This window comes from Pezoporus occidentalis, unplaced genomic scaffold (genome assembly GCF_034315485.1).
Source record: "Pezoporus occidentalis ecotype Australia unplaced genomic scaffold, CSIRO_AGI_Poc_V1 ctg10, whole genome shotgun sequence".
Taxonomy (NCBI): Eukaryota; Metazoa; Chordata; class Aves; order Psittaciformes; family Psittacidae; genus Pezoporus; species Pezoporus occidentalis.
Genome location: NW_026912779.1, coordinates 1,167,933 through 1,194,877, shown reverse-complemented (window position 1 = coordinate 1,194,877; position 26,945 = coordinate 1,167,933). Strand labels below are relative to the sequence as shown.

The 26,945-nt window shown below is 51.4% G+C and overlaps 2 protein-coding genes across 7 annotated transcripts in view; one reads left to right on the top strand and one right to left on the bottom strand.

The window, feature by feature from the left end:
- The window catches only part of ZC3H6 (zinc finger CCCH-type containing 6), a 28,296-nt gene extending 13,447 nt beyond the window's left edge, over nucleotides 1-14,849 (top strand). The window contains exons 4-12 of the mRNA XM_062608490.1: nucleotides 536-791; nucleotides 2,380-2,501; nucleotides 4,928-5,044; nucleotides 6,472-6,583; nucleotides 7,905-8,014; nucleotides 8,778-9,031; nucleotides 9,636-10,150; nucleotides 10,393-10,632; nucleotides 12,414-14,849. Coding sequence (XP_062464474.1) covers nucleotides 536-791; nucleotides 2,380-2,501; nucleotides 4,928-5,044; nucleotides 6,472-6,583; nucleotides 7,905-8,014; nucleotides 8,778-9,031; nucleotides 9,636-10,150; nucleotides 10,393-10,632; nucleotides 12,414-13,912 — 3,225 coding nt within the window. The 3' untranslated portion in view covers nucleotides 13,913-14,849. The remainder of the gene's footprint in view (nucleotides 1-535; nucleotides 792-2,379; nucleotides 2,502-4,927; nucleotides 5,045-6,471; nucleotides 6,584-7,904; nucleotides 8,015-8,777; nucleotides 9,032-9,635; nucleotides 10,151-10,392; nucleotides 10,633-12,413) is intronic.
- Nucleotides 14,850-16,885: 2,036 nt separating this feature from the next.
- On the bottom strand, nucleotides 16,886-26,603 carry LOC134158473 (uncharacterized). 6 transcript variants are annotated; one of them, XM_062608432.1, is made up of 7 exons: nucleotides 26,403-26,603; nucleotides 25,969-26,152; nucleotides 22,012-25,212; nucleotides 20,141-20,311; nucleotides 19,253-19,425; nucleotides 18,912-19,029; nucleotides 16,886-17,995 (listed from the first exon to the last, which is right to left on the bottom strand). In XM_062608432.1, the coding sequence occupies exons 1-7, from the start codon at nucleotides 26,597-26,599 to the stop codon at nucleotides 17,702-17,704; spliced, it is 4,338 nt and encodes a 1,445-aa protein (XP_062464416.1). In that variant the 5' UTR covers nucleotides 26,600-26,603; the 3' UTR covers nucleotides 16,886-17,701. The 6 variants fall into 6 exon arrangements, with proteins under 6 accessions (XP_062464416.1, XP_062464426.1, XP_062464432.1 ...); XM_062608467.1 differs by having other exon boundaries at nucleotides 17,854-18,152; nucleotides 18,874-19,029; XM_062608458.1 differs by having other exon boundaries at nucleotides 17,854-18,152.
- Nucleotides 26,604-26,945: the final 342 nt, after the last annotated feature.

Below are 26,945 nucleotides of genomic sequence, written 5' to 3'. Positions count from 1 at the left end.
GAGGAGCTTTTCCTTTTAGCCTGAAACCATTCCAGAAACCTTTAGGCCAGCCAAATCTAGTAACAAACTGAAGATCCTATCTGCAGGAACAGGAGAAGGGCCAGTGCTGGCTTAGGAGTGGCCATAAGCAGTATTTCATCCTGACAGAGACAAGGCAGAGTGTCTCATCTGTGTCTGGGATCATCAGGATTGGGGCTCAGGAAGGGAAAAAGTGATTTTAAGCATAGTTCATCCATGTGGCACTTACAACCCTTGGAAGTGTGTATGGTAAACTGCTTTGTCAACCTCTTGGAAAAGTTTCCTGGAGTTCAGATGCTGATGCTGTTGTTTTTTATCTTTTTTACTTATTTTGATGCATTCAAAATCAAAGTAGTAATTTTTACTGCATGACTGGTTCTCACTGTGTATTATTGATGTTTGCTTGTGCAAATCTGGTAGAGAGCATGACAATAAACCAGCATAAACCCAATGGGTTTATGGGGGTGTTGTTTGAGCTCTTGAGCTGCTCCTGAACAATACAATCCCCTCTCCACAGCATGGACACGTGTCAGGAAACTACATGAGCTCACAGAAAATGCAGCATAAAAAGAATGTCAAGAGTAAGGACTATGATGACTACAGTCACTACAGTGATGAAAATTTTGGGAATTACAATGAGGAGGAAAAGGATGAAGATTTTGCTGATCAGCTTAAACAGTACAGGCAAGCTAAAGAGACCTCCAGTACTGATTTGGGACCTCCATTCCCAAAGGAACCAGTGAAAAAGCAGGGCATGAAAGGAGTCCAGAAAGGTAAGAGAATTGGAATCATTAATTGTAGCAATAGCTGGTGTGTGCCAGTTGTATTGGGCATCACTTCAGGAGGTTTGAATTCAGATCTGGCAGCGGTGGCTTTCCTGCAAGCTTGCAGCCTCCCATCAGTGATGATGCTGTTCCTTAAGGACTAATACCATGTGGTCACATTGGTGCATGTGTTGAAGAAAAAGATCGAGTTGCGTGGTGTGTACACAGTAAAGAGAGAAATAAAGCCAAGATCTTTGTTGTGTAACTGCTTGAGGAAGTTCCAGCCCCCCTAACCCCACCATGGCAGAGAGGTTGGAACTGCATGAGTGTTAAGGTCCCCTCCAACCCAAACCAGTCTGTGATAAGAAATCCTAGTGCTGCAAAGGGACTTTCTGGTCGTAGTTTATGAAGGTCTGAAATGGGATTCGATTGGGGGGAGGAATGTAAATGGGTTAATGCAAAAATCTAATTTAGTCCCCCCGAGAATTAAGTACCTGGAAGTTTTGATAGGTGCCTGAATGCTTCTGTTATTATACCCACAAGTATTACTATGTACTGTGTAGTAGTACAAGTACTGTGCTAGTATCCTTTTATTTTCCTTTCCGTAACTCTTCTTGCATGTAAGCTTGGCTGATACGAATCCCAGTGAAAAACCACTCCTCTTAAAGAGGACTTCTCCCTTGAATCATGGCTAAAGTTTGACTCCCAGTCAATTTGAGCAGGGTTTTGTGTGACAGTATGAATACCATAGTGGTTCTCAGGAAGATACTGTGTGTTGTTCAAAGGTAGCAACTTGTTTTCCATTTACTACAGTGAAGATTTATTGATCGGTTCTGGTTTGGTTCACAATGAAATAAATGGCCAAAACATTAGCAGGATCTCTTTAGCTGAGGCAGAAATGGCTTTTCATGTGCTGCTTGGCAATACTGCTTCCAAATCTCTGCCTGCAGGTCATCTGAGATGAAGTCAAGGTGTTTTCATTGCAGTTGGCCTTGCTGTCGTAGAGTGGCTGCCACCTGAAGCAGGAACTCTGTAACTGGTTGTCTTTGGGTTTAGATACAGGAGAAAGCAGATACTCTGATAGTGTTAGCTGAGGCCATGACTCCTGCTGTGCTCCTGGCTCCATCGTTGCAGTCTTGAGCCTTCCAGACAGTTCCCATTAAACAGTTCTATATTCACAGCTGTTTCACATTTCTTAGGTTAAGATCTCAGGTCTCCTGTATGGTGTGACAACAAATCAGGCCCTAAACCCAATGCCAACTGCACCCCTCTAGTTCTGATTCAGAAAGTGACCAAACAGTACTTCAGGTATTTGGGCTGGTTGGAAATAACACGTGTGCATTTCCAGTTGTGAGTGCTGCTTGGGACAGGGTTGATTTCATACTGGGTTTGTTGCTGTGAAGAGCTCTTCAAGGAGCAGGCACAGGGTTACAGCTGGCTGGTGCAGTTGTATTTGCTGGCTTGTCATTCAGGAGAGTATTTAGGCTGTAAAAAGGGAGAGACTTGGTTAGTGTGATTTGTCTGTATTCAGTGTCACTAGATAACCATTGTTCTTTACTTTCTGAGGTGATCTAAAGAGGTAATTTCTGTTTTCCAGGTATTTCTCAAAGAGGAAATAATTACAATATTGGTCGAGGGCGTGGGATGCAAAAGAAACTGAAGCGTAAAGATCGTGGAAGGGGAAGAGGAGGCAACAAAGGCTCTGATGGCTTTCATGAGGTATGTACAATTAAAGGCAGATTCCAGATGTGGTTGTTGCAGATTACTGGATGCTTTGCTTTAACAGAAGAGTATTTCAAAAGACATATCTTTAAACTTTACCAAGAGCTCCGCACTGGCCCAACAGGCTCGTAAAGAGGAGGAGAATTTTCCTACCTGGAAGTATCTGCAGTGAGCAGTTTTCACAGATCAGGAGGAAGGTATAAGGGGACAAGACACATGTTGAAAGAGCTGGGCTGGGTCAGCCTGGAGAAGAGAAGGCTTCTTAAGGGGAGACCTTAGAGCAGCTCCAGTGCCTAAAGAGACTCCAGGAAAGCTGGAGAGGAGCTTGGGACAAGGGCCTGTAGGGACAGACCAAGGGGAATGGCTTGAACCTGCCAGAGGGGAGACTGAGATGAGCTCTTAGGCAGAAGCTCTTCCCTGTGAGGGTGCTGAGGCGCTGGCACAGGGTGCCCAGAGAAGCTGTGGCTGCCCCATCCCTGGCAGTGTTCAAGGCCAGGTTGGACACAGGGGCTTGGAGCAAGCTGCTCTAGTGGAAGGTGTCCCTGCCTGTGGGAGCAGGGGTTGGAGCTGGGTGAGCTTTAAGGTCCCTTCAACACAAACCAGGCTGGGATTCTGTGATTTTTTTCTCTTATCTAGAAACTTCCTAGAATTTCCTGACAGTCAAGGTACAAAATAGGATTGATAAATTAATAGTAATTTGCTTGTTTTTCTTGGAAATATGAAAAAGTAGCAGAAAGTGGTTTGTGGGCTTTGGCTTTGAGTGGTCCATTGACTTCAGTGTTAACTATATCTGAAATGAAATGCTACTACTAGCAAAGAAAATGGACATTTTTTTTCTAGTTTCCATCTGAATCGTGAGGAATTCTCCTTCTCTTCTATGGCTGTGACTGTACAAATGGAAATACATGTGACCTTGGTTTTCATCTAGTAATTCTCTGCACAGGAATTAAGAGACAATGTAGTGTTCAGTATTTGCACAGTAGTTGTAAATGTCTCACTCCAGTCTTCATTTAAATGCAAACCAATACAAAACCAGTGATTAATGGGTCAAATCCATCCGTGGCTGGAAAACATTTAAGCCAACTCATGTTAAGTCTGAAATGTTTGTGGCTCTGCTCTCTCCTACCCTCAGGAATGCACATGGCTGGCTTCTCACTAATGTGGTGGTGGAGAATTCAGCCATGTTCATCTTCCCCCACGTTCTCTGCTGGCCAAACTCTCTGGGGCTGCTGGGTGGTCCTGATCAGATCTTCCCTGGATCTCTTAGGTCCTCTTTGATGTGTTAGGATGATGCTTTGTTTGTAGGACTCCTTCTTGTAGAGCATGCCCAGTCCTCCAGTGCCATCTCCCAGGCTGTGGGGAAGGGTGGAGGCAGCTCAAGCAGGTCCCAGCAGGCAGAAGGCAAAAGGCAAAAAGCTGGGCTCCTGGCTACAGGGAGGTAAGGAAATGGGACATAGGTTCCATGGGTTTCAACCTTGGTCCATTGGTTCAAGAGCTTTGTGGTGTGGGACAGTCACTGATTTAGTCCCAGAGACTTGAAGCATCCTGTTTATGTGATACTTACATGGACCTTGAAGAGGATCAGGTGTTAAGTTCAAAGCTGCTTTGCGTGAAGCGGCTGGGATTTCTCTGGATTCAGTGTGCTCAGAGGAGCAAATGGATCCTGAGGATCCAGGAGTGGCACTTCCAGCTCAAAGATTTCTGCTTCTCAGTGTCAACAAAATCTGCAACTCATCCTTAGTGTTAATGTTGTGTGACATTGCTTAATCTGCTGAGCAGAATGGGAGCAGACACTTGGTGCCCTCACAATGCAGTGTGATGGCTGTGGAGAACCACAGCCATTCCAGAAGCTCCTGCTCAGCACTCAGGTCCCTGCTCATCTTTGTGAACATGGGGAATGGGAAAAGGCCATTTCCCTCTATCATCAGACCAGTTGGAAACCACCCAGCACTGCAGAGACAAGGTTTGTTCTAGCCTCTGGTGCAGTGCCAGAGGCAGCAATTCATTAAAGGCTTCTATTGCCTTTACTAGCTGCATGAGGTCCCCTCAGCACCATCCCATACTCCCTGCTTAGAGTTTTCCACAGTGTTTTTAGTTTATCCCAAGAGCAGATGCCACATGGGAATCAACTCATGAGAGAACAATTATTTGCCTCACTAAGTGCGTAATAATTCTCACATGTTGGGTCATGATTGAATTGTGCTTCCTCTCTGTTTTCCCTCATGGTATAAACATGTATTAAAGCAGCTGAGAAAAAGTATTTATTTACCTATAATTTGAGCTGTGGGTATAATAATTAAGAACATAAATCATGGTGAAGTGAATCACGTTTTGGGGTAACTGGTGCCCCAGGTGTGCTCTTAATGTTTCCACAATTGTACTTAATAAGAAAGCATCAGCGTGATGTTCATTTCTCTTAACAGGATGGCAAACCAGTGAAGAAGTGGGTGAACATGAGCCAGGAGTTCATAAATCAGCACACAGTGGAACACAAAGGCAAACAGATCTGTAAATACTTCCTGGAAGGGAGGTGTATTAAGGTAATTGTGCACTTGTTGGTCTCCGCTTTGCTGTGCAGAAAGGGGGGAAGTGGCTCTGTTCTGGTTTACTTCAGCTCATGCAGAGAAAATGTGTGTTGAAATCAGTGTTTTGGTGTTTAATGTTTTGAGAATTGATATATAAATGCCAATTTATGGAAAAATATATTACACATTTTGAATTACAACAAATTCTATCCAAAATACTGTGTTTATTAGTATAGACAGTACAAACATCTGTGCTAGTATCAGAAACTCACACTGCTAATGTATCCTGTAAATACACATCAAGTCTTACAAGGGTGGAGTGTGTCAACAGGCAATGATTCTGAATGCATTAGATTATTTGTCTTTATGTGCCACTGTTAATTTTGAGCCATTGAAGGAATTGCTTAGTGCTGCTGAATTGCTTCTCTCTCCCAAGTAAAAAGTGGGGTTGTAGCAATAGTTCCCCTACCAGAGAATCATCTTCCTGCAGGCATCAAGGGGCAGGCAGCAGGAGGGAGGCTCTTCAGAGCAGTCAGCTTCAAAGCCCTTCCAACACAATCTCTCACTGCATAAATGAACTGCTATTGCTTCATTTTGAAGCTTATTTATGCTGCTGGGGTTTGAATCCTCTGATGTCAGAGTAGTTCAGTCAGGTATAACCACACTTGAGAGAAACTGCATGCTCCTCAAAAGGTGTGTGTCATTTCTGTGTGGTTCCTCTCTGTATTTCGAGATAGAACATCCTGTTTCTTTTTCAGATGGTGAAAATAAAGGTAAAAATGCTTTTTTTTTTTTTTCCCCAAACCAGGAGCAATAGGAAATCACGATTTGTTGCTGCCTTTCTGTGTTCTAGTGTGTCCTGCTCAGTGAGACAAGGATTTGCTGCCACCTTCAGTTTTAAAACAATAAAAGAATACTCTTAGTGTGGTTTTTGTGAAAATCACTACAAAAACTGTGCATAAAACCTCTCACCCTACACCCTAATTGTAGTGTGATGTGGCTGATAGAAACTTGGTATTATTTGGACTCTATTTTTCCTCTGTGGAAGAGTCTTAATATTTTTGGACTTTAAGTTCTCTCACCCCTCCTTAAAACAGAATCAGGTTTTCTGATCCATAACAGTTTATATGGAAAATAATGTTAGTAAAATACTTGTTTAAATATCTTCTTATTGCAAGTAGCCAGCAGAGACAGAGAAGAGAACTGGGACTGAAAGAGCAGCTTGTTTCCTGTGAGCACTGCCTCTATTTTAAGTCCCAATTCAGGAATTGTTTCTCTATGTCCAAGCCCCTTAATCACAGTTTTAGTTTGCTTCTAATGCAGTCTGATGCAGTAAAGATAAAAAGCTGCAATTCAGCAAAGGAGGATGTTTTTCTTTAAATATTGAGTGGAATTACTCAGCATTTCAGGTGGATAATGGGATTTCTTGGCTTTATTTTTAGGGAGAGCAGTGTAAATTCGATCATGATGCAGAGATTGAGAAGAAGAAAGAGATCTGCAAGTTCTACATACAGGGTTACTGCACCAAAGGAGAGAACTGCATTTATTTGCACAATATCCTTTAAAAAGTAATACTTGAGTTAAACTGCAGGTTTATATTTACTCTTAAGTGACGTGATTTTTAAGGCTATTTGTTTAAGAGGCTGTACCAAAGGCTGTGTAGATTTAATACACAAAGATTATTTTTTTTGTGGGGGGGTGTCAGGAAACAGCTGTGAACCTACAAGAAACCTGGAGAGGGGCTTTGGGCAAGGGCCTGTAGGGACAGGCCAAGGGGAATGGCTTGAACCTGCCCGAGGGGAGACTGAGCTGAGCTCTTAGGCAGAAGCTCTTCCCTGTGAGGGTGCTGAGGCACTGGCACAGGGTGCCCAGAGAAGCTGTGGCTGCCCCATCCCTGGCAGTGTTCAAGGGCAGGTTGCACACAGGGGCTTGGAGCAAGCTGCTGCAGTGGAAGGGGTCCCTGCCCGTGGCAGGGGCTTGGAGCTGGAGGAGCTTTAAGGTCCCTTCCAACACAAACCGGTCTGGGATTCTATGATTCTGCTGTGGAATTGAGACCTTGTCCTGGGTTCAGCAGCAGCAGTCATTTTTCTCCTTCTTAGTAGCTGGTGCAGTGCTGTGGTTTTGACTTTCAGCCTGGGAGCAGTGCTGATAACACCGATGGTTTTAGTTGTTGCTCAGTAATGTTTAGTCTGACCAAGGACTTTGTGAGTCTCATGCTTGCCAGGGAGGAGGGGAAGCTGGGAGGAAGCAGAGACAGGACACCTGACCCAAACTAACGAAAGGGGTATTCCATACCACAGCACGTCATGCCCACTATATAAACTGGGGGCAGCTACCCAAGAGGGTTACATCACTGCTGGGGTCAGGCTGCGTATCGGTCAATGGGTGGTGAGCAGTTGTATTCTCTCCCCTTGTTATTTCCCTTATCATCATTATTATTGGTGATAGCAGCAGTGGTTTGTGTTATACCTTGTACTGGACTGCTCTTAACCTGTGGGAGTTACATTCCTTCCATTCTCCTCCCCATCCCTCCTGGAGCTGGGGGGAGGAAGGGGGGGGAGTGAGCGAGTGGCTGCGTGGTTCTGAGTTACCGGCTGGGTTTAAACCATGGCAGATCTTCACCTTTTTATTCACAGTTTTAGAATAGAGTCAAAAATAGCATTAAGGCCACAGGAATGTAATCATGAGTGGAGTGTTAAATGGAACTGGGAGGTGTAAGTTGGTTATTAGCTTTCAAAGTTCTTAACGTAGTGCTTTGGAAGGGTGAAGTGCTGGTGAAGAACTGAAGGATAGCTGAGAGCTGAATTTCATAGACTTGCCTGAGTGCACAAACTAGAGATGAGCCTTTGTTAGGAATCCTTAACACATTGCTTACATGAATTCCCTTGCAAGTTTTATCACACAGGAGCAAAGTGCTACCAAGGAGATAAGTGCAAATTTTCTCATGCTCCCCTGACTGCAGAAACAAAAGAGCTGCTGGATAAGGTGAGCAGTTTGTGCCCTGGGAACAGGAGGGTTGCTGCTAAAATCAGTGAGGGGGGGTTGGTGGAAATTTCCATGTGATTCTCAGGGAATGTGATGAATGATGTTAAACTTCCCTGTTGCTTTTTCACATGTCCGTGGCCAGGTTCAATACTAGGAATTCCTAGCAGTCATTTTTAGCCATATCAGACTTGCTGATTTTCCCAACTCATGTTTCTGTCCATGAACTTTATTTGTGCCCCTGCCTGTGGACGTCTGCATGGAGCCTGTAACAAGAAGGGTGGCTTTCATGTGGCTTACCTTTAGCTGTGTAGAAGTTAGGTATCACCTGACTGACTTCTGCATTCAGGGTGGAGAAAGGAATGAGGTGCCCCCTCTGAATGATTCATGAAATCCTGACCTTTAAGTAGGGTGTCTGTGTCTCTCTGCACTTCCTATGCAACAACCCGTAACAGAAAGTGGCTTGAATTTAACACCTGAAGCATTATGGATCTTGGAACAAGTCCTTCAACTTCTGTCACTTAAAATTACTGTTTGAAGGAAATTACTTGTGTGGAATTGTCCCTTCCTGGCTGCAGAAATAGTTTCACCCTGGCTGTGAATGGGTGTCCTGCAAAACAAGTCATAATGGATTTATAATCATCCTGAGTTTGATGTTAATAGTAGCATTGTAGCAGGCAATCAAATGGAAAGGGCAGGACTGAACTGCACTGCACTGCACATGCTGCAAAGTTTATGAAGTGTTTGCTACATTCCTGTGTTCCAGGTTTTGAATAACGAGGAGGAACCACAAAATGAAGATGAGAAAGAGCTGGAGGAGCTCCGAAAGCGTGGCATAGTTCCTCTCCCTAAGCCTCCACCAGGAGTGGGGCTTCTGCCAACCCCACCAGAGCAATATGCCTTTTCTGAGTCTGACATGGAAAACTACCAGGATCCATCAGGGGACTATAAGAAGATCCCATCTCTGTTTGAAATAGTTGTGAAGCCAACTGTGGATTTAGCACACAAAATTGGGAAAAAGTAGGTGTCAGAGCTTAGTGTAGACCCCTCCTTCAGACACGGCTGCAGGAGTACGTGAACAGTTCTCTTTGCTCCTGTCACAAGTGTGCACTCCTGAGTGTATTTGCTGAGTTGAAGTCCTGTCAGATATTGGCTGTTATAATTACTTAATGCTTTTCCTAGAAGAGAACTTCCTGAGCATTGCCCTTCCAGGAAATCACTCCATTGGCTCTTGGTTTGGCTCTGTGCCTGCGTACCTATCTCTGCTTGCAGGCTGAGCAGTTCATTCTCTTCCACAACCTCTTTGTGGCTGTAGCTAACAGACACCCCTGATGGAGACTGTTGGCCTTGGGATGTTTAAAACCCTTTGCTGCAGCAAATACCCAGTTCTGCATCTGCTAGTATGTTGTACATGTCCTACTTCCAGACACTCTGTTGTGGTATGATGAATATTTAGTGTATGGAGTTACTCTCTTTGAAAATGACTTTGCTTCTTTCAGATTTTAATCCACCTTAAGATCAGCTAAGAGCAGACGTGTAAGGGTGAGGAGGGCAGGAGATAGCTAACAGGCTGCTGACCTTTGTAGGTGCAGAACCTGATTCACTGATTTCCTTTTGCCTGCAGGCCACCAACCTTCTACAACAGCGCATCGCCCCCGAGACCACCATTCCCAGGAAATGACCCGCATTCCCAGCACATGTACAACCCAGGTTCAAGTCCAGGACCAGGACCTGGCATGTCCCAAGGACATAACGGGCCACCAATGCACCCAGGTTCTCCTGGACATCATCCATGTGGAGGGCCCCAAGGCCCAGGCATGCCGCAGAGTCCTCCCATGCAGGGTGTTCCACCAGGCTTTCTCGGACCACAGAACCAGAGTGGTATGCCTATGCAAGGACAGCAGGGTGGCCCACCTCACACCCCACCAGGTCTTGGTGGATCTTACAATGCCCCGGGAGGACATATGGTGAACATGCCAAGAGAGAATCACTGTCCTCCAGGGCCACAGTACCAGCAGATGCCTGGAGAGCGGCAGCCCAACATGAATTATGAGCCTATTCAGAACGCAGCTGACTTCTATGACAATTACTATTCCCACCAAGCTGTACACAACTTCCAGCCAGCCAATAACTCCGGTGGTAAGGACACTTCAGAATTGCTGTTCCTTGATCTGGTGCTTTGCAGGGGTTTGGTATTGAAATATCGTGGCTCCAAAGCTGAGCTGCTGAGAGGATCTTGGATAGATGTCTTCAGTGTTAGAGGTGTTTTCCAGTTGTGTAATATACATCACATTGGTTTTACTCGATGTGGTTTATGTTTTCTCTCCTCTGTCATAAAACCTTGTATAGGTTAGCTGCTGACTGGTGTTTTTGTGCTGCAGATGGACAGTGGCATGGAGAATTCTCAGATCACCAGGCTCACCTCATGGCTCAAGAGTCGCATCAAGGTGGAAGCGAGTCGGACTGCATGAGTAGCCACATGGGCCATAAGCCAGCCATTAATGTACCAGATTTCCTTCCAGCAATGCAGAAAGCCCTTTATGCAAGACTTAGTCAGAAGCATCAGAGAGATGGAGACTCTGTCAGCAACCAGGGGCAGAGAGCAATGAGCAAAGATGAAGGTAAAGATCATTTTGTTGGAGCTCTAAACGTACTGACTAGGTATTAGTGTGGGACATGGATTTTTGTCACCTTACCACTCACAGTTACTGTGTTTTCAGTTGAATGTACTTGCTTTCCTCCCAGCTTGTTCTAGGATGTTAGCGTAGGCTTAGTTGCTTTGTTCCAGTTCCACGCAGAAAGATCCATGGATAATTTTTGGATACAGTTTGTGCTTTAAAAAGTTCTGTTGTGGATAACTTAATTCCTTCTTACAGTCCTTGCCTGAAACAGAGAGGTTTCTAACTGCCAGTACTGCGAGTGCATCTTAGATTCTGTTCACACAGTTGTGTCTTAATCTTTCTGCGTATTCCATATCTCTAGAGCAGTAGTTTTCCCCCTGGGATAGCTGCACTTCGCAGTGTTCACCTGGGTGATGGAGGGCAGTAAACCTCCTGATCAGATCCAGGCACAGAGTGCTCTTATCCCTTGTCCTGCTCCCTGCTGCCCCCTCTTCTGAGGCTGCTGAGTTGCGTGGCCAGAAGTGCTTCTGTAGGACCAAAAGGCAGCTGCTGTACCTGCTGTTTGTGAGGACATGCTGTATCCTGGGGTTCTGAGGGCGCTGCCCATGTAACTCTGATCACATGGTGAGAGATGTGGAGATGCAGTCCTCCAGGCTACCCAGAAAACCAGAGCAGCCGGGTGTAACCTGCTCTGAGCTGGAGGCTGCTCACCACAGGGATGTGTCCTCCCCTCCAGAGGGCTTTTGGAAAGCGGTGTGAGGGGAAAATGTACCTGTCAGCTGCCTCCAGAACATTCCTCTGCCTGTCATTGAGTGCTGGTGTGGTGCTGCTGGCAGTGGGGGAATGCAGGGTCACAGAATCAACTGGGTTGGAAAAGCCCTTTAAGCTTACCCAGTCCAACCCTTACCCCAGCCCTGCCAAGGCCACCACTGCCCCATGGCACTGAGGCCTCGTCTCCACGGGCTGTGAACCCTTGCAGGGACGGTGACTGCAGCCCTGCCCTGGGCAGCCTGTTCCAATGCCTGAGCACCCTCTGGGGCAGGAATTGTTCCTCAGCTCCATCTAAACCTGCCCTGGTGCAGCTTGAGGCCATTTCCTCTTGTGCCATCCCTTGTTCCTTGGGAGAGCATGTGTTACTGTGCATTAGATACTGGGGGGAGGTTGTCTTCATTTCTCAGTCTACTAAGCCACAATAGACACTAAGTCTTCTTTCGCAAGCAGGTGAGGTAGGATGTGGAACTAAGCACAGAGCTGGGCTGATGAGGCTTGCCAAGGAAATTATATCCCATAGATGAGGATTTATCCGTTAAAATAAAACATTCTTATTCTTCCCTTCCTGAATCTTGAGCTTTCACAAGAATGTGGTGACTTGGATGTAATAAGGCAGCAAATTCCACGTCTGTAATTGACCTGGTTCTGAGACTTACAGTGCTGTTTTACTTTTCATTCTGCCATCCCACAATGAAGAACAGTTTCACCAAGACTCACATTTTAAATGGGTTTTTTATTAGTGCTGGTGGAAATAATTGTTTGAAACAGGTTATTTTCCTAAGTTAATGTTGACAGAGAGAACACAGCAGAGCTTGGGTTTTGTTATGTCAGTTTTTTGTTGAACTGGATTGTTGTCATTTCAGATGAGAGTTATTGTAATACAGGGAGAGATGATTTAATATCAGGTCTTTTCAGTCTCAGTTTGCTCAGAAACTACCCTTCATGTGAATGAATGGGCTGTATTCCCCGGTGGTTGTTTGCTTGACTAACCTTGGTTTGGTGGTTTTCAGATGACAACGTCAACTGGTATTCCAGCAGTGAGGAGGAGGAGGGGAGCAGCGTTAAATCAATCCTAAAAACCCTAAAGAAGCAAAGTGAAAACTTCCGGAATCGGCAGCAACATTCCGCAGAGCAGCACATGCTTGGAATTCCCACTGACCCCCGCCTGGCGAAGGAGAAGGGAGCAGGGCCCCAGGCTGCTGACCCCAGGCTGAGGGCTTCTCCCAGGTCCAACCCACGGAAGCCTTCGGAGTCCGGCTCCCTGGACCCGCGGCTCGTGCGGGATCCCCGGATGCACAAGGTCAGTGAAGGTGCTCACGGCAGCTCGGCCCTTGGGGGAGCAAAGCTTGAGCTGCACCACGCTGGGGGCAAGGCCAAGCAGAAGGGGATGGATGATGATGAAGAGGACTCGGAGAGAGAGCTGCGGGAGCGAGCTTTCCTCATCCCCTTGGAGCCTTTGCCTGGCGTGACGCTGAGGGACCCGCGATCCCAGCTCCGGCAGTTCAGCCACATTAAGATGGATGTTACCCTCATGAAGCCAAACTTTGCTAAGCATATTGTATGGGCACCTGAGGACTTGCTCCCCATACCTCTGCCTAAGCCTGACCCCGTCTCTTCAATCAATTTACCTCTCCCTCCCCTCATTGCTGACCAGAGACTGAACAAGCTGCGAGGCTTGAAGAGCGATGCCCATGCGAGCGCTGCGCCGGCAGACCCGCGCCTGGCTGCCAAGGCAAAGAACAGCCTAGCAGCCCGGGGCAGCTACTTGGATCCTGCTGCAGATTCCCATGCCAGCAGCTCCAGCAAGCTGGGAGATCCCCGCTTACAAAAGAACGTTGATCCCAGGCTCCACAGACTGTCGAGTGCAGACACGCATCATGGGGTCGCAAAGGACCCCTCACACCCCGCCAAGTTTGACCCCCGCCTCGCCAGGTCTGCTGCTGGCTCCTCACAGCCCCCCGAGGCTGCCACTGCTAAACCTGAGCCGGATGCTCTGCCTCCCTACGCTCCCAAACTGGCATCCAGTGGGGGGAGGCTGGGAGCTCCGGGCTCCATCCTGGGCGGTATCAGCCTGTATGACCCACGAGATCACAGCTCGACGCTGGACGCGGCTCCAGCGGCTTCGGGAGAGAATGGAGAGAACCAGAAAAAGAGCATTTTGAAAAATTCCGGGAAAAATGAGCCCGGTGCCCCGGAAGATTCATCTCTGCAGAAGGAGAAAGCCCCGGAAGGACCCAGCTCCACGGAAGCTGCTCCGGATAAAGCAAGCAGCAGCAGCAGCAGCAGCAAACCTCAGGCGAAACACTCCAGCGCTGCCCCGGCGGTGCACAACCTGCCCATCCAGGCCTTGTCGGGGCTCATCAGACCCCAGTACAGCGACCCCCGGCAGGTCAGGCAGCCTGGGCAGGGAACTCAGCCCCCGGAGCCCGATCCCGATGGGGAATCAGATGACAAGTCCTTAAAAGATGTTTTCAAGACTTTTGACCCCACTGCTTCCCCCTTTTGTTAGCGATCGAGTCTTTTTACCGTTGTGAATATTGCAGGTTTCTGCTGTTTTGTAACTGGTTTACCTCTTTGCTTTATTTATTTGTAAATTATAATTCTCAACACTTTTCAGCTGCTAATCTCAGAACCACATGCAGTCCTCCAGTCCGCTCTAGTGTTTGCAAAGCTGTGGTATTTTCTATAGAAATACTTTTCCAAGTTCAGGGAAGACTAATAATTGACATGTAGAAACCCCCTTCCCCTCCCATGTATCGTGTTAGAGCTGATTCAAGCACTTTCATTGTAAATAAGCCATGAAGAAGCCCCCCTCCGGAGCTGTATATGTGTGAGCTGTCTCTTTCATAAAGGCCATGTAGATCTGATTGCCACATTTGTATGATTGTATAGACACGAGCAATATTATGTACATTTACTGTGAGAGGCAAGGAGTGCTTTGACCAGGATTGCCGGACACATCAAGCCAAACCCAACGAGTGATTCCAGACCCCACGGAAACGCTTTCAAGAGGAAAAACTTTGCTCCTCCTTTTCAGATCAGTACACGTGAGACATTGTTTTTATTCACCCACTCGATATCCTTAGTGTAAAAGAGACCTATATCGCATATTGAGGATGAAAAATGTCATATCTTTTAAAAGTATTTTATTCTATGCTGTATATAGAAGAAATTGTGAAGTACAGAGCTAGAAGGAAGGTCCTGTTCCAAGTGGAGAATACTTCAGTTGTCTAATACAGAAAAGGGTTTTATTTAAGTTTTTTCCACTCCTCCACCCCTCTGATTAGTGCTCTGAGTTACCTTGTGGTGTTCATGTATTTCAATGTATTTTTGTATTCAGCTGCTTAATTTGTATTGCTTTTTTTGTATGGATGTAACTGCAGTACTTGTATTCATGGTGTCTTTATGACATTTTTAACAAAACCATTAAAAAGGGTACAGATAAAGGCTGGTGGTGGCTGTGCTGTTGGCAGGGGAGGAGCAGTGCAGTGGCTCAGAGTGCAGTCACAGGCCGTGGGGTTTAAACACACCTTGTACCAATGCACATGGTACAGTGACTTGACACCTTGTACCAGTGCACATGGTATGAGCCCACTGCTCTGCTCGCAGCCACTGGCTTGGAGGTGAGTTGTTGCCATTCTCCTCCTCCGATGCAGCATCCTTGTGAGGAGTGTGGTGCGTGTCCTTCCAGTTCTGAAGCTGTTGCATGCGGAGAGCACAACTGACCTCAAAGCCCCTCTTGGTCTGGCCTTTTTGGGCTGCTTTTGCTGTGGAGGAAGGAAGCGTTGTCCCCTGTCACTGGCTTCCTTTGCAATAAAGATGTGCCCTCAGTCGCCGCCTGCTTCCCCAGCACTTGGAATGTTTCTGTGCATTCCGGCTCTCCCTCAGTGGACCTTTGCCTCTGTGTCTGTTGGCAAAGGTCACACCTGCAGCTGGGACAGCACAATCTTTGTCACAGATTCCAAGGTTTTGGGTTCCAGAGAGGCAGGAATAGAAATGTCTCGTTTGGATGTGCAAAACATGGCAGAGGAGGCATTGCTAAGGGCAATAATGGTTTCACTTTGCCTTCCTCATGTCCCAGTGATAAATAGCATTAATATGATGATATTTTGAATTGTGTTAACTCAAAATGATTGAAAACGAGATGACAGGAGTGAAACTTGGTTCTTAGTTTGGAGTGGTTTATCAGTCCTGCCTAACTACTTATTACTGTGTCATCTTGTGACAAGTTTGGCTGTTCAAGAGTTTCATCAAAAACCCAAGCCAGCAGAATTGGACCACAGGGAAAAATAGCTTGGAAGTATTGATAGGGATTGATGGATTGATAGGGAAATAAAGGGAAGAAGTGATGGTGTTGAAGCCAAGTGGTGGTTTCACGGAATCCTTGTAGGATGTGCAGCTCTAACCTGGAGTTACAACTTCCCTGTGTTGATGCCATCATTAAATAGGATTCTTTGTGGGGATTTTGATGGAAGTACTAGAAAAATAAAGAGTCAAAGGCAAAGCTTTGGTACTGAGAGCAACATGGCAAGTCTTAAAGTTGAGGTAACTGCAGGATATTGGGTGCTTTGCCATCGGTCTGGTTATGGACCCATTTGGGAGTCGCAGGGTGGGTTCTGGTAGGGGACACGGGATGCTGGCTGCTGCTACCCCAGGGATCTGTTGCTATCTCTTTATCTTCAGTCCAATACCATTCTTCATTCTGGAACAGAAGGGGCACAGGTAAGTTGAAAGGGGGCAGCTGGTGCTTGCAGCCTGTTGTCTCCATGTGTAACTGCCTCCTTCCTTCCTCCTGCCAGATCCAGCCTCCATCGGATTTCCCAGCTACAGCACCAGGGGCTGCAGGATACTGCTGGGCTCCTCCATCCACCTCTGCTTGTTGGTTTATTCCTTACAGATTCCCTGGTGTGCTGCTGCTGCTGCTCTCCTGAAACACAGAGAAGATCCAGCCCTACAGTGCAAGTATGAAGCTATCTGATACGGGGAAGGTGCTGGAGCTGTCGGTGGGGACTGTCCTGCTACAGCCACCAAGCAAGTCACGTCTGCTCTGCTGTGTGGATTCGTTGTGTGTTATCTCTTCCCCCAGTGCAGCATGCTGGCATGGAGCAGCATTCCGCTTGGATGCCTGAAACTCACACCCTGAGCTGTGGAAGCATGGAAGTGGAGAGCAGGAACGGGAGCTGCTGGTGCTGTTGGTCCTGGGTACTCCAGAAGCCCATAGCTGTGAGGTGGGTGATACACTGAGTGTTTTATTCAGGGCTGAGAGGGATTTGGGGAGGAAAGTCTCAGTTCTTCGCAGGAAGATGCTCCCCACTCCAAGCCCTGGAGATGGGAAGGAGTCAGATGTTGGTGTCTGGTCTTGGCTCATCCTGCACTGCAGGAAGACTGAGCATTGCTCAGTCACTGCCTGGGGTTTGCAGCCGCAGGATAAAAAGCCTGGTTTGTATTTCACTACTGTGATGAAAAGACTCAACACAAATCCTTCGTAGTGCAAATGAAATCCATTTATTCTTGCAAAGACAGAACAATTGCACTCCTGGTTTGTGTTTCAGATCTCAGTGATGCCTGAATTAACTCCCTTAGGCTTCCTTCTCATTCAGTGCATCTGTCCTCCAGCTTGTGTAGTGCATGTTACCCTCCTGACTTCATGTTTAGTGTATGAGCCTGCTGCAGGGCTCTACCTCTCTGGCTGCCCTTCCTGTGCAGTATTTAGGATTGTTACCCTGAGAAGAAAGGGATGGTTGCAAAACAGGTTGATAAAGTGCTAAAGATCAGGGCCTGAGAAGGACCTTCCAGCTCGGTGGCTTTCTTGAGTGGGAGATGAGCAATTGGGTTGTTCACAGAACCCCTGCTCCTTCATGGGATCCCAGCCTGGTTTGGGTTGAAGGGACCTTAAAGCTCATCCAGTCCCAACCCCTGCCACAGGCAGGGACCCCTTCCACTGGAGCAGCTTGCTCCAAGCCCCTGTGTCCAACCTGCCCTTGAACACTGCCAGGGATGGGGCAGCCACAGCTTCTCTGGGCACCCTGTGCCAGCGCCTCAGCACCTTCACAGGGAAGAGCTTCTGCCTAAGAGCTCAGCTCAGTCTCCCCTTGGGCAGGTTCAAGCCATTCCCCTTGGCCTGTCCCTGCTTATTCCCCCCAGCCAGATCTGCTGGTGCTGCTACCAGTGTGTTCCTACCTCCTTCTGTTCACATCTTGGGCACTGAAGAACAGGGAACTGGCAGCTACTGAAAGTGGTAACAGTGAAGGTACCTCATCACAGGCTGCCTGCCCTGTGTTGTGGCATCATTCTCTGTTCACTCACCAAAAGGAAGCACAAGCCCCTTCCTCTTTCCACAGGTGGCCACCCTAATTGTACATCCTTTAACAGCTTTTGGGTGCTCGGGGGTGTCCTTGGTGTGCAGTGCTTGGTCTTGCACCATCCCCACCAGGGAGGGCTCGGCCCTGGCCCGAGTCCTGCGCAGCCCCAGTTCATCCCTGTCTGAGGTGAAGGACTCTTTGGCTCTGTGCAGGAACAGGTTTCTTCTCCACTGCATGCAAAATGCAGCTGCTGCTGCTTCCTCAGAGTCCGGCGGGGGCTGGCGCAGACCCTGTCAGACACAATATATGCATGCTTTAATGTATTGCATATGAACTCATTTAAAATACCCTAAATGATGTGAAAGTCTGTGTGTATCAGTGTGTGCAGGACCACTGTGGCTTCTCTACCTGTTAATGCCTTAGAAATGCTTAAAAGTGCTTAAAAACCTGCTTACAGAATGAGAAAAGGAATGCAGTAGAGTCAGTTTAGGGACGTTCCCAAAGGGAAAAAGCCAGGTTGTAAAGGGCTTTGTAATCTGGACAGTCAAAACAAGAGCGTGGCTTGTTCCTTCAGGATCACATCAGTGAGAAATGGGCATACATAATGCTCATTAAGCACAAGAGGAGCTTTGTCACCTGGCTGATGTTCATCCAATGGGCTCTAACAACACGTCTCTTGCAGAAAGACTCAGAAAGCTCAGGAGAAGCAGGAATACCCAGGAAACTGGGCACAGAATGGAAAACTGCCTCAGAGGAGGCTCTGGTTGTACTTGGGCTTGGTCCTGAGTGCTTTCAGGTAGAGCTGCTCTCACAAACTGTACAGTCAGATCAGTTAGCCACCCAAGGGAAGTTCTTGGGCATGTTGATCGAAGCCCATCTTGAGACAACATAAAGGCTAAGACCAACATGGACCATTTCCAAATACAGGCTACCAGTGAGATGCTGCTGCTCCCCTGCCCAAAAATGAAGAGGCAGATGAGCTAACAGGACTTCAGAGTTGGTAGCAGTGACAGAGCCTATTGATGCTTGGAAAGAAGCGTGGTGGGCTTTGGAAACCAGGCAGAGGCAGGACATAGGATCACAGGAGCAAGCAGAGGTCCCACAGCAGGCAGCTCCCACCTTCCATCACCAGGCTTGGCTGTAAGAGCTCCCCCCAGCACGGACTCACCTTGCAAAGCCCATCTGGTGCCATCAGCATGAACTTACTTTGATACACGCTGCCTCAGCTGCCTTCAGGATGTGCAAAACCGCCTGGACCAGGTTCTGTGTGTTGCTCACGAGCAGCTCAGAAGAGGATTTGCTCTCTGCAGTGACTGCTTTCACCCTTCAGAGACATTTTAAAGCGTGGAAGAACATTGGTGTGTTTCCCCTGTGTGGTCCATTACTCATGGTCCAAAGCCAGATCATTCCCTGCACTGTCAGAGCAGGTTTCCAGGGAAAATGGGGGAGGAAAGGGCTGTCTACGGGAACAGAAAGGGGAGCTCTAATGCTAGACCCAGGTTCCCCAGGGACCTCTGGAGCCCAGCAGCCTTGGAGAGGTGCCTCACCTGGCCACGATGCCGAGCTGGCTGCTGATGGTGAGGGCCTGCTCGGTGGCACACAGCAGCTCCATGGAGCACCTTCTGTCCAGACAGAGCTTGGCCACGGCACGGCCAAAGGTGACAAACTCCTGCCCATCCAGAGCCATCTGCTTCGCGCAGGCAACGAGCTGGTCCTTGCTCTGAAACAGGAGAGAAATGAGGGGGAGGCGGGGAGAGAAGGAGAAAAAAGGCTCTTCTCCTGCAAGACAGGGGAAGGCCACAGCATCATGGAATGGCTTGGAAGGGACCTTAAAGCTCCTCCAGTCCTAACCCCTGCCACGGGCAGGGACCCCTTCCACTAGAGCAGCTTGCTCCAAGCCCCTGTGTCCAACCTGCCCTTGAACACTGCCAGCGATGGGGCAGCCACAGCTTCTCTGGGCACCCTGTGCCAGCGCCAGCGCCTCAGCACCCTCACAGGGAAGAGCTTCTGCCTAAGAGCTCAGCTCAGTCTCCCTGGCAGGTTCAAGCCATTCCCCTTGGCCTGTCCCTCCATCCCTTGTCCCAAGCCCCTCTCCAGGTTTCCTGCAGCCCCTTCAGGCACTGGAGCTGCTCTCAGGTCTCCCCTTCAGGAGCCTTCTCTTCTCCAGGCTGCCCCAGCCCAGCTCTCTCAGCCTGGCTCCAGAGCAGAAGCCCAGTTACGGTCTCAAACAGGGAAAGGACTGGATGCCAAACTCACATCTAATCGGGGGAAGTAATTTCTTGTGCTTTGCCTAGATAGAGCTGGTGCCACCCTCACAGGAGTGGAGTAATGGGGAGATGGGGGTTCAGCAGGTGCTGGGCAGCCCCATCACTGGCTCTAATCCTGCTCCTGGGGGGGGAATGGTGCTGGGGTAGAAGAGGGAAAATGCTCCTTACTGTGATGGGGCCCTTCCTCCTGAGGAACTGAGTCATGTGGAGCATCCTTGCTGCCGTGTCCTTGGTGACCTGGGACATCTTGCTGGGGCCACCCTGCCCCGTGCCACTGCTTTGTCTCTCGTGCTTCACAGGGCTGCTGGCAGGGGAGGTGCTGGCAAGACCCTTGTGGTGCTGTCAAGACAATACCTGAATGGGTTGCGTGCCTGGGGTGTGCAGCTGCTGAGAAGTCTCTGCCTGTGCATTTCCCATCTGGTGAGGGATGGAGATGGGAAAGCTGCCACCACCTCACTGGGTCTGCTCTGCCTTCCCAACCAGCCCTTCTCCTGCAGTGGAGCTCTCAATTCCATGTGCCCTGTGCCACCATCTCCTGGAGCTATGATCTCCCTGTGCCACCATCTCCTGGAGCCATCATCTCCCTGTGCCACCATCTCCTGGAGCTGTCATCTCCCTGTGCCACCATCTCCTGGAGCCATCATCTCCCTGTGCCACCATCTCCTGGAGCTATGATCTCCCTGTGCCACCATCTCCTCGAGCTATCATCTCCCTGTGCCACCATCTCCTGGAGCTGTCATCTCCCTGTGCCACCATCTCCTGGAGCTGTCATCTCCCTGTGCCACCATCTCCTGGAGCCATCATCTCCCTGTGCCACCATCTCCTGGAGCTATGATCTCCCTGTGCCACCATCTCCTGGAGCCGTCATCTCCCTGTGCCACCATCTCCTGGAGCCATCATCTCCCTGTGCCACCATCTCCTGGAGCCATCATCTCCCTGTGCCACCATCTCCTGGAGCCATCATCTCCCTGTGCCACCATCTCCTGGAGCCGTCATCTCCCTGTGCCACCATCTCCTGGAGCTGTCATCTCCCTGTGACACCATCTCCTGGAGCTATGATCTCCCTGTGCCACCATCTCCTGGAGCCGTCATCTCCCTGTGCCACCATCTCCTGGAGCCATCATCTCCCTGTGCCACCATCTCCTGGAGCCATCATCTCCCTGTGCCACCATCTCCTGGAGCTGTCATCTCCCTGTGCCACCATCTCCTGGAGCCGTCATCTCCCTGTGCCACCATCTCCTGGAGCCATCATCTCCCTGTGCCACCATCTCCTGGAGCCATCATCTCCCTGTGCCACCATCTCCTGGAGCCATCATCTCCCTGTGCCACCATCTCCTGGAGCCATCATCTCCCTGTGCCACCATCTCCTGGAGCCGTCATCTCCCTGTGCCACCATCTCCTGGAGCTGTCATCTCCCTGTGCCACCATCTCCTGGAGCTATCATCTCCCTGTGCCACCATCTGGAGCTATCATCTCCCTGTGCCACCATCTCCTGGAGCTATCATCTCCCTGTGCCACCATCTCCCTGTGCCACCATCTCCTGGAGTTGTCATCTCCCTGTGCCACCATCTCCTGGAGCTATCATCTCCCTGTGCCACCATCTCCTCGAGCTATCATCTCATGGAGCTAAATCCAGATGTGTGATTGAGAAGTGCTCTACACCCCTGCTGAGTGAGCTGGGTTGGGCACTGAGGCCTTTGCCAGCTCCTGACAGCCAGAGTGGCTGCTGTGGGACTGGAGTTGCTGGTACCCCACAGGGGAGGGGAGCAGGCAGGGACTGTGTAGCAGAGCCCTTGCTTTTCAGAACAGCCCTTTAGAGATGGGTTATTTATGCAGCAGTGCCCTCAGATCAGATATCCAGCACTGAGGCAGGCAGGAACCTGATCTGACTGCAGGTGACCACGGGGCCACACCACTGACCTCCAGAGGTCCCTGGCAGCATCATTTATCTTAGCACTCCATGGTGCAAGTATCAGGACTGGCTGCCAGCCCTGACCATCACCCTGCAGCCAGAGCTGGCGAGGAAAAAGCTACTGTACCATTGCAGGTGCCTCCCTGGCAGCTCCACTTGCTCCTCCACTCCTGCTTGGGCAAGTCTCTGCTGACCTGGCATGGCTCTGAGCATCCAGGGCCGGGAAGAGCTTGGCTGTGCTGCTGAGTTGCCTTGGGAAGCTCTGGTCCCCTGTGTTCTGCAGGCGGTGTCTGATGAGCTCCAGAACATCCCCACTGATGCCCTGGACAGCCTGAAGCTGCCTGACGAGGTAGTGTGCCTTTGCAGACCAGCACCAGACAGTGCTCTCCAGGTGGAGATGCTCCTCATCACAGTGGCTCTGGAAGAGCTGCCTGGCGCTGCCCACTGCGTTGGACGTGAGGACCAGGAGGTGCTCTGCGATGGAGAGCAGGTTTGCCTCCAACTCCAGTTGAACGTTGGCCCCCAGAACGTGGTGGAGGGTGCTTCTGACCCACTGGACGTTTGCCATGAGCCTGTTTGCCTTCTCTTCAAAGGCCTCTTTGCTCCTTTCCCTCTCCTCCTGGGACAGGGGCATCAGGGCAGGTCCAACGACATCCCTGATCACCTGCAAGTGGTCGGCGTTGACCTTCTCCAGGTGGAGCAGCAGCGCCTTGGCCCTGAGGGCCAGGTCCCTGTGCAGGAGCTCACAGCGAACGCACAGGCTGGCATTAGGCAGTGGGGAGAGCAGGAGGGTGCTGGAGGCCTCCAGCAGTGCTTCCATCAGCACCTGGATCTCCTCCCTGAGCACTCGGATCTCACTGTGCCCATGGGAGTCAGGGCAGGATGAGGAGAGCAGGGCGGCCTCCTGCAGCCTCAGGGAGCGCTCGGACACCGCAGCCAGGAGGCTTTGAGGGCAGAGCTTGCTCCTCACGGCGCTCCTCAGCTCCCCCAGGAGCAGCACATCCCTGCCTACGAACTGATCCACAGCAACCAGCAGGATGCGTGTGCTCACAGCCCACTGCACACAGAGCAGCTCCAGCCTGGCCCTGCCCACCACACAGGAGCTCTCAAAGGATGCTGCCTTCTCGAGCAACGCTTCGGTGCTCATCTGAACACGTGAAAACGTGGCTTGGACCCGCAGGAAGCTCTCCCAGCCATCAGGGGAAAGGGGGCTTCCCTCCCTGCAGGCGACGCGTGCTGCGAACTGAACCGCTCCCGCTAAGCCCGTCATGGTCTCATCCAAAGCCTGTTTGCCTCTCAGGGAGTCAGCAGCCAAGATGAAGGCAAAGACTTGCTGTGACAGACTGTACCAGGGGCCTGCCACGGCGGCCAGGCCCGCCTTGGCCTCACAGAGCCTTGCCGAGAGCGTGAGTGCCGCATGGAGAAGTTCAGTGGGGCAAGGGCGCTGCTCTGGGGCTGCTTCCCTGGCCAGGCTGATCACACGTGGGGTCAGGAGCTCGATCTCCTGGTACTGCCCCAGGGTCTCCCTGTGGGGACACTCGGCAAGGGGCAGCGCTGCCTTCGCTGCGTGCACACAGCCGCTGGAGAGCTCGAGCAAGGCAGAGCAAGCAGCACTGAGCAAGGCCGTGTCGTGGGCTCCTGTTGCTGCCAGGAGGGCTGCGATCACGGGGTGTGCGGCTCCTTGCCTCGGGTGTGAGTTACGGGCTGGTGAAGATGGAGGAGTTAAGAAGTCTTCCTGCAGCACAGCCTCATCCATACTGGTTTTTAGCCCGGCATGAGATGGGCTGAGCTCAACCCCCTGTGCAACAGCAGCGCCTCGCACTTGTTCCCGCAGGGGGCTGAGGATGTCCGGGTGGTTGAACCCATCCAGGCCGTCCTGGACACGCCGAGCAGCATCCATCAGGGAGCTCGCTGCCTTGGAAAAGACATCCCTGGTGCGGAGGCAGGAGGCTCTCTCTGCACAAAGGGCTGCGGCCGCTTTCAGCTCGGGGATGGAGCTGGCCAGCTGCTCGACCCAAACCAGCAAACCGTTCCTGAAGATGGGATCTGTGGCTCTGTCCACGGACCTGGTGGTGGCTTCCACCACCCACCGAGCCCAGCTGCAGAGGTGGGTTGTGTGCCAGGAGAAACCCTCGGCGTCCTGGCTCCCCAGGGCCCGTTCGCAGCATTCCCGGTCCTTGGCCATCTCCCGGATGGACAGCTTGAGGAGCTCACGTGTGCTGGCTGTGTCCTCGAAGCACCACAGGAGGCTCTGCGTTGTTCCAGCCCAGGCGAGGTACAGGGACTGCAGCTGCTCAGCAGCACTCCTCTGGGCTCCAGGGCTGCCCATTGCGGTGAGCAGGGCAGGGACGTGGGCCAGGAGCCTCCTCAGGCGCTGCACCAGCTCCTGGGTCTCTGCAGCAGTGCGGGGCTTGGTGCACAGAGCCAGGATGAAGTCTGCTGCTCTGAGCATCCCCTGGGCGTGTGTGAAGAAGGCAGCAGTGAGGGGCTGAAGCTGCTTTAGAAACCCTCCTTGTCCTGCAGGAAAACACCCGGGGCCAGCGAGGCTGAGGGCACCTTCAACCAACAGCCTGAGGGGCTCCTGACCCTCGGGGAAGGTGTCGAGGACTTGGCACAGCGTGGCTGAGAGCACTGCCTGCTCCAGGCTCTCCACCTCCTCCCTCATGCTGTGACATTGCCCCTCCAGCCCTGGTCCCCGCTCCTGCTGCCCCACCAGGCTGCAGATGCTCTTCCTCAGCCGCAGCAGAGCCCAGCAACGTCTGACCAGGTCCAGCCTCTGCTCTGGCCTGGATGCCTCTGCCAGGAGCATGCAGTGGAGAACAGTTGCTCCTAGGTGAGCACTGAAGGTGCTGTCAGAGAGGAGCAGGGGGTCTGGGGGGGACAGGAGAGCCAGCAGCCTGCGCACGTGCCGGGAGAAGGTCCCGCTTGTGTCCTGTGGCTCCTTGCTGCCTGTATCATCGCTGAGCAGGGATGTGAGCTCCTTGATGGTCCTCTCCACCAGCCGGAAGGCGTTGTCCTTGGAGGGGCTGACTGGCTGATCCCGGGGGTGTCTGAGATCCCTGTCCTTGGCTGCGTGGAGCAGCGGGAGCCGCTGCTGCAGGAGCTGCAGGGCTCGAGCCAAGCCCTGCCGTCGAGGACAGTCGCCCAGTTCCTCGAGGCGCTGTGCTGCCAGGCTGCTCAGCAGGAGCAGGGCCTCGGAGAAGGCCTGGAAAGCAGCCAGCGCTCCTGGCCTGTCCCCTGCGCCCTGCAGCACGCTCAGGCGCTCCAGAAGGCAGCTGGCAGCCTGCAGGATCCTCCGCTGCCCAGCAGCATCTCCCAGCCGAAGGATCTAACCAGGAAGGGAACAGCAGGAAAACTGCTCAGAGAGGAAAAGGCTCAGGAGCCCCTGTTCAGTGGTTGATCCCTTGGGCAGCCGAGGTGGCACCACAGACCCCCAGGGAAGGGCTGTGTTTTGCTCAGTGGGTATCCCCCAGTGAGGAAGCCACCATTGCTCCATCTACAGCTTCCCCAAGCCCCAGCGCTGTGCTGCTGGAGGACAGCTCCTGTCACAGAACCCCAGCCTGGTTTGTGTTGAAGGGACCTTGAAGCTCCTCCAGCCCCAACCCCTGCCACAGGCAGGGACCCCTTCCACTAGAGCAGCTTGCTCCAAGCCCCTGTGTCCAACCTGGCCTTGAACACTGCCAGGGATGGGGCAGCCACAGCTTCTCTGGGCACCCTGGGCCAGCGCCTCAGCACCCTCACAGGGAAGAGCTTCTGCCTAAGAGCTCAGCTCAGTCTCCCCTCGGGCAGGTCCAAGCCATTCCCCTTGGCCTGTCCTTACAGGCCCTTGTCCCAAGCCCCTCTCCAGGTTTCCTGCAGCCCCTTCAGGCACTGGAGCTGCTCTCAGGTCTCCCCTTCAGGAGCCTTCTCTTCTCCCGGCTGCCCCAGCCCAGCTCTCTCAGCCTGGCTCCAGAGCAGAGCTGCTCCAGCCCTCGCAGCAGCTCCATGGCCTCTCTCCAACAGCTCCATGTCCCTCTTGTGCTCTGTTCCCTTCTATCCCCACCCTCACCCCTGTCTCACTCCAGCCCCATCCCCTCACCGTTACCTTCGCTGTCTCCATTAGGACCCCCTGTGCAGCCACTGCCAGCTCCTCCCTTGGGCCGGGGCTGTGGGGCTGCCCCTGGAGCTTGCAGGCTGCCAGCAGCACCTTCCTCCCTGCCAGCACCAGGGCCTCGGCCGCAGGATGCGTCTCCTCCTCCAGCAGCTCATCTCCAGACTCCTCAGCCAGCCTGGAGCAGAATCCACCGTGCTCAGCCCTTTGCCATCCCGTGAGTACCTCACCACGTCCCCCCCCGGAGCACACATCCTTGCTCTGTCCCAGCTCCCCTTTTCCATTCCCAATGGAATTCCCCCCATCATGTTCCCCACCTCTCCAGTGGGATGCAGGCAGGAGGGGCAGGCTTTCTTCCCACTCCTTTGCCATCCCTTCCTGCCCCTTCCCAGCCCCAAATCTACCCAGGGAGCGTGCCCCAAACCCACCTCCTTGCAACAGCAGCGAGTTCCTCTGTGGCTTTGGCCAACGTTTCTGCATCCTGCCCTATGTCAGGACAAATCCCGTCTTCCCATTCCAGGGCGAGGATGAGGTGGCAGAGCTGCGCAGCCATGGGGCAGAGGATCCTCTGAATGGCTTTGTTTTCCGTCAGGAGCCCGAGGTCAGGGAGATGAAATGGCTCCATTTGTCCTGCCTGGGGAAGGGAAACGGAGCCTGGAGTTATTTGGGACGAGTTTGCATTTGAATGGCGGCTTCTGGCACTGGAAGCGCTGGGTTTAGTTTCTCCCAGCCCCTTTTCCCCCAGCAGTGTCCTCTGGCTGTGCCCATGGCGCACCCATGGCTCCGGGAGCTGGGAGGCCCCGTTCCCCCCCGCTGCTCCATGCGGACACCCTTAACGGAGCTCAGCCGCAGCGGGGCCGGTGTTCACCTGCCCGGGCACGGTCTGACCTGCGGGGGTTGTGCTGGGGCCGGGGTCCTGGGGTCCTTCCTGCAGCGAGACCCGGTCCCGGTGCCGGTGCCGCTCCCTGCTC

Coding starts and splice junctions, on each gene's coding strand:
- LOC134158473 (XM_062608432.1), bottom strand. CDS start 26,599: ATGGAGCCATTTCATCTCCCTGACCTCGGGCTCCTGACGGAAAACAAA. Junction 20,312..22,011: donor CCAGGGAGGCACCTGCAATG/GTACAGTAGCTT, acceptor TTGTCTTGACAG/CACCACAAGGGTCTTGCCAG. Junction 19,030..19,252: donor CAGCTCGGCATCGTGGCCAG/GTGAGGCACCTC, acceptor ATGTCTCTGAAG/GGTGAAAGCAGTCACTGCAG.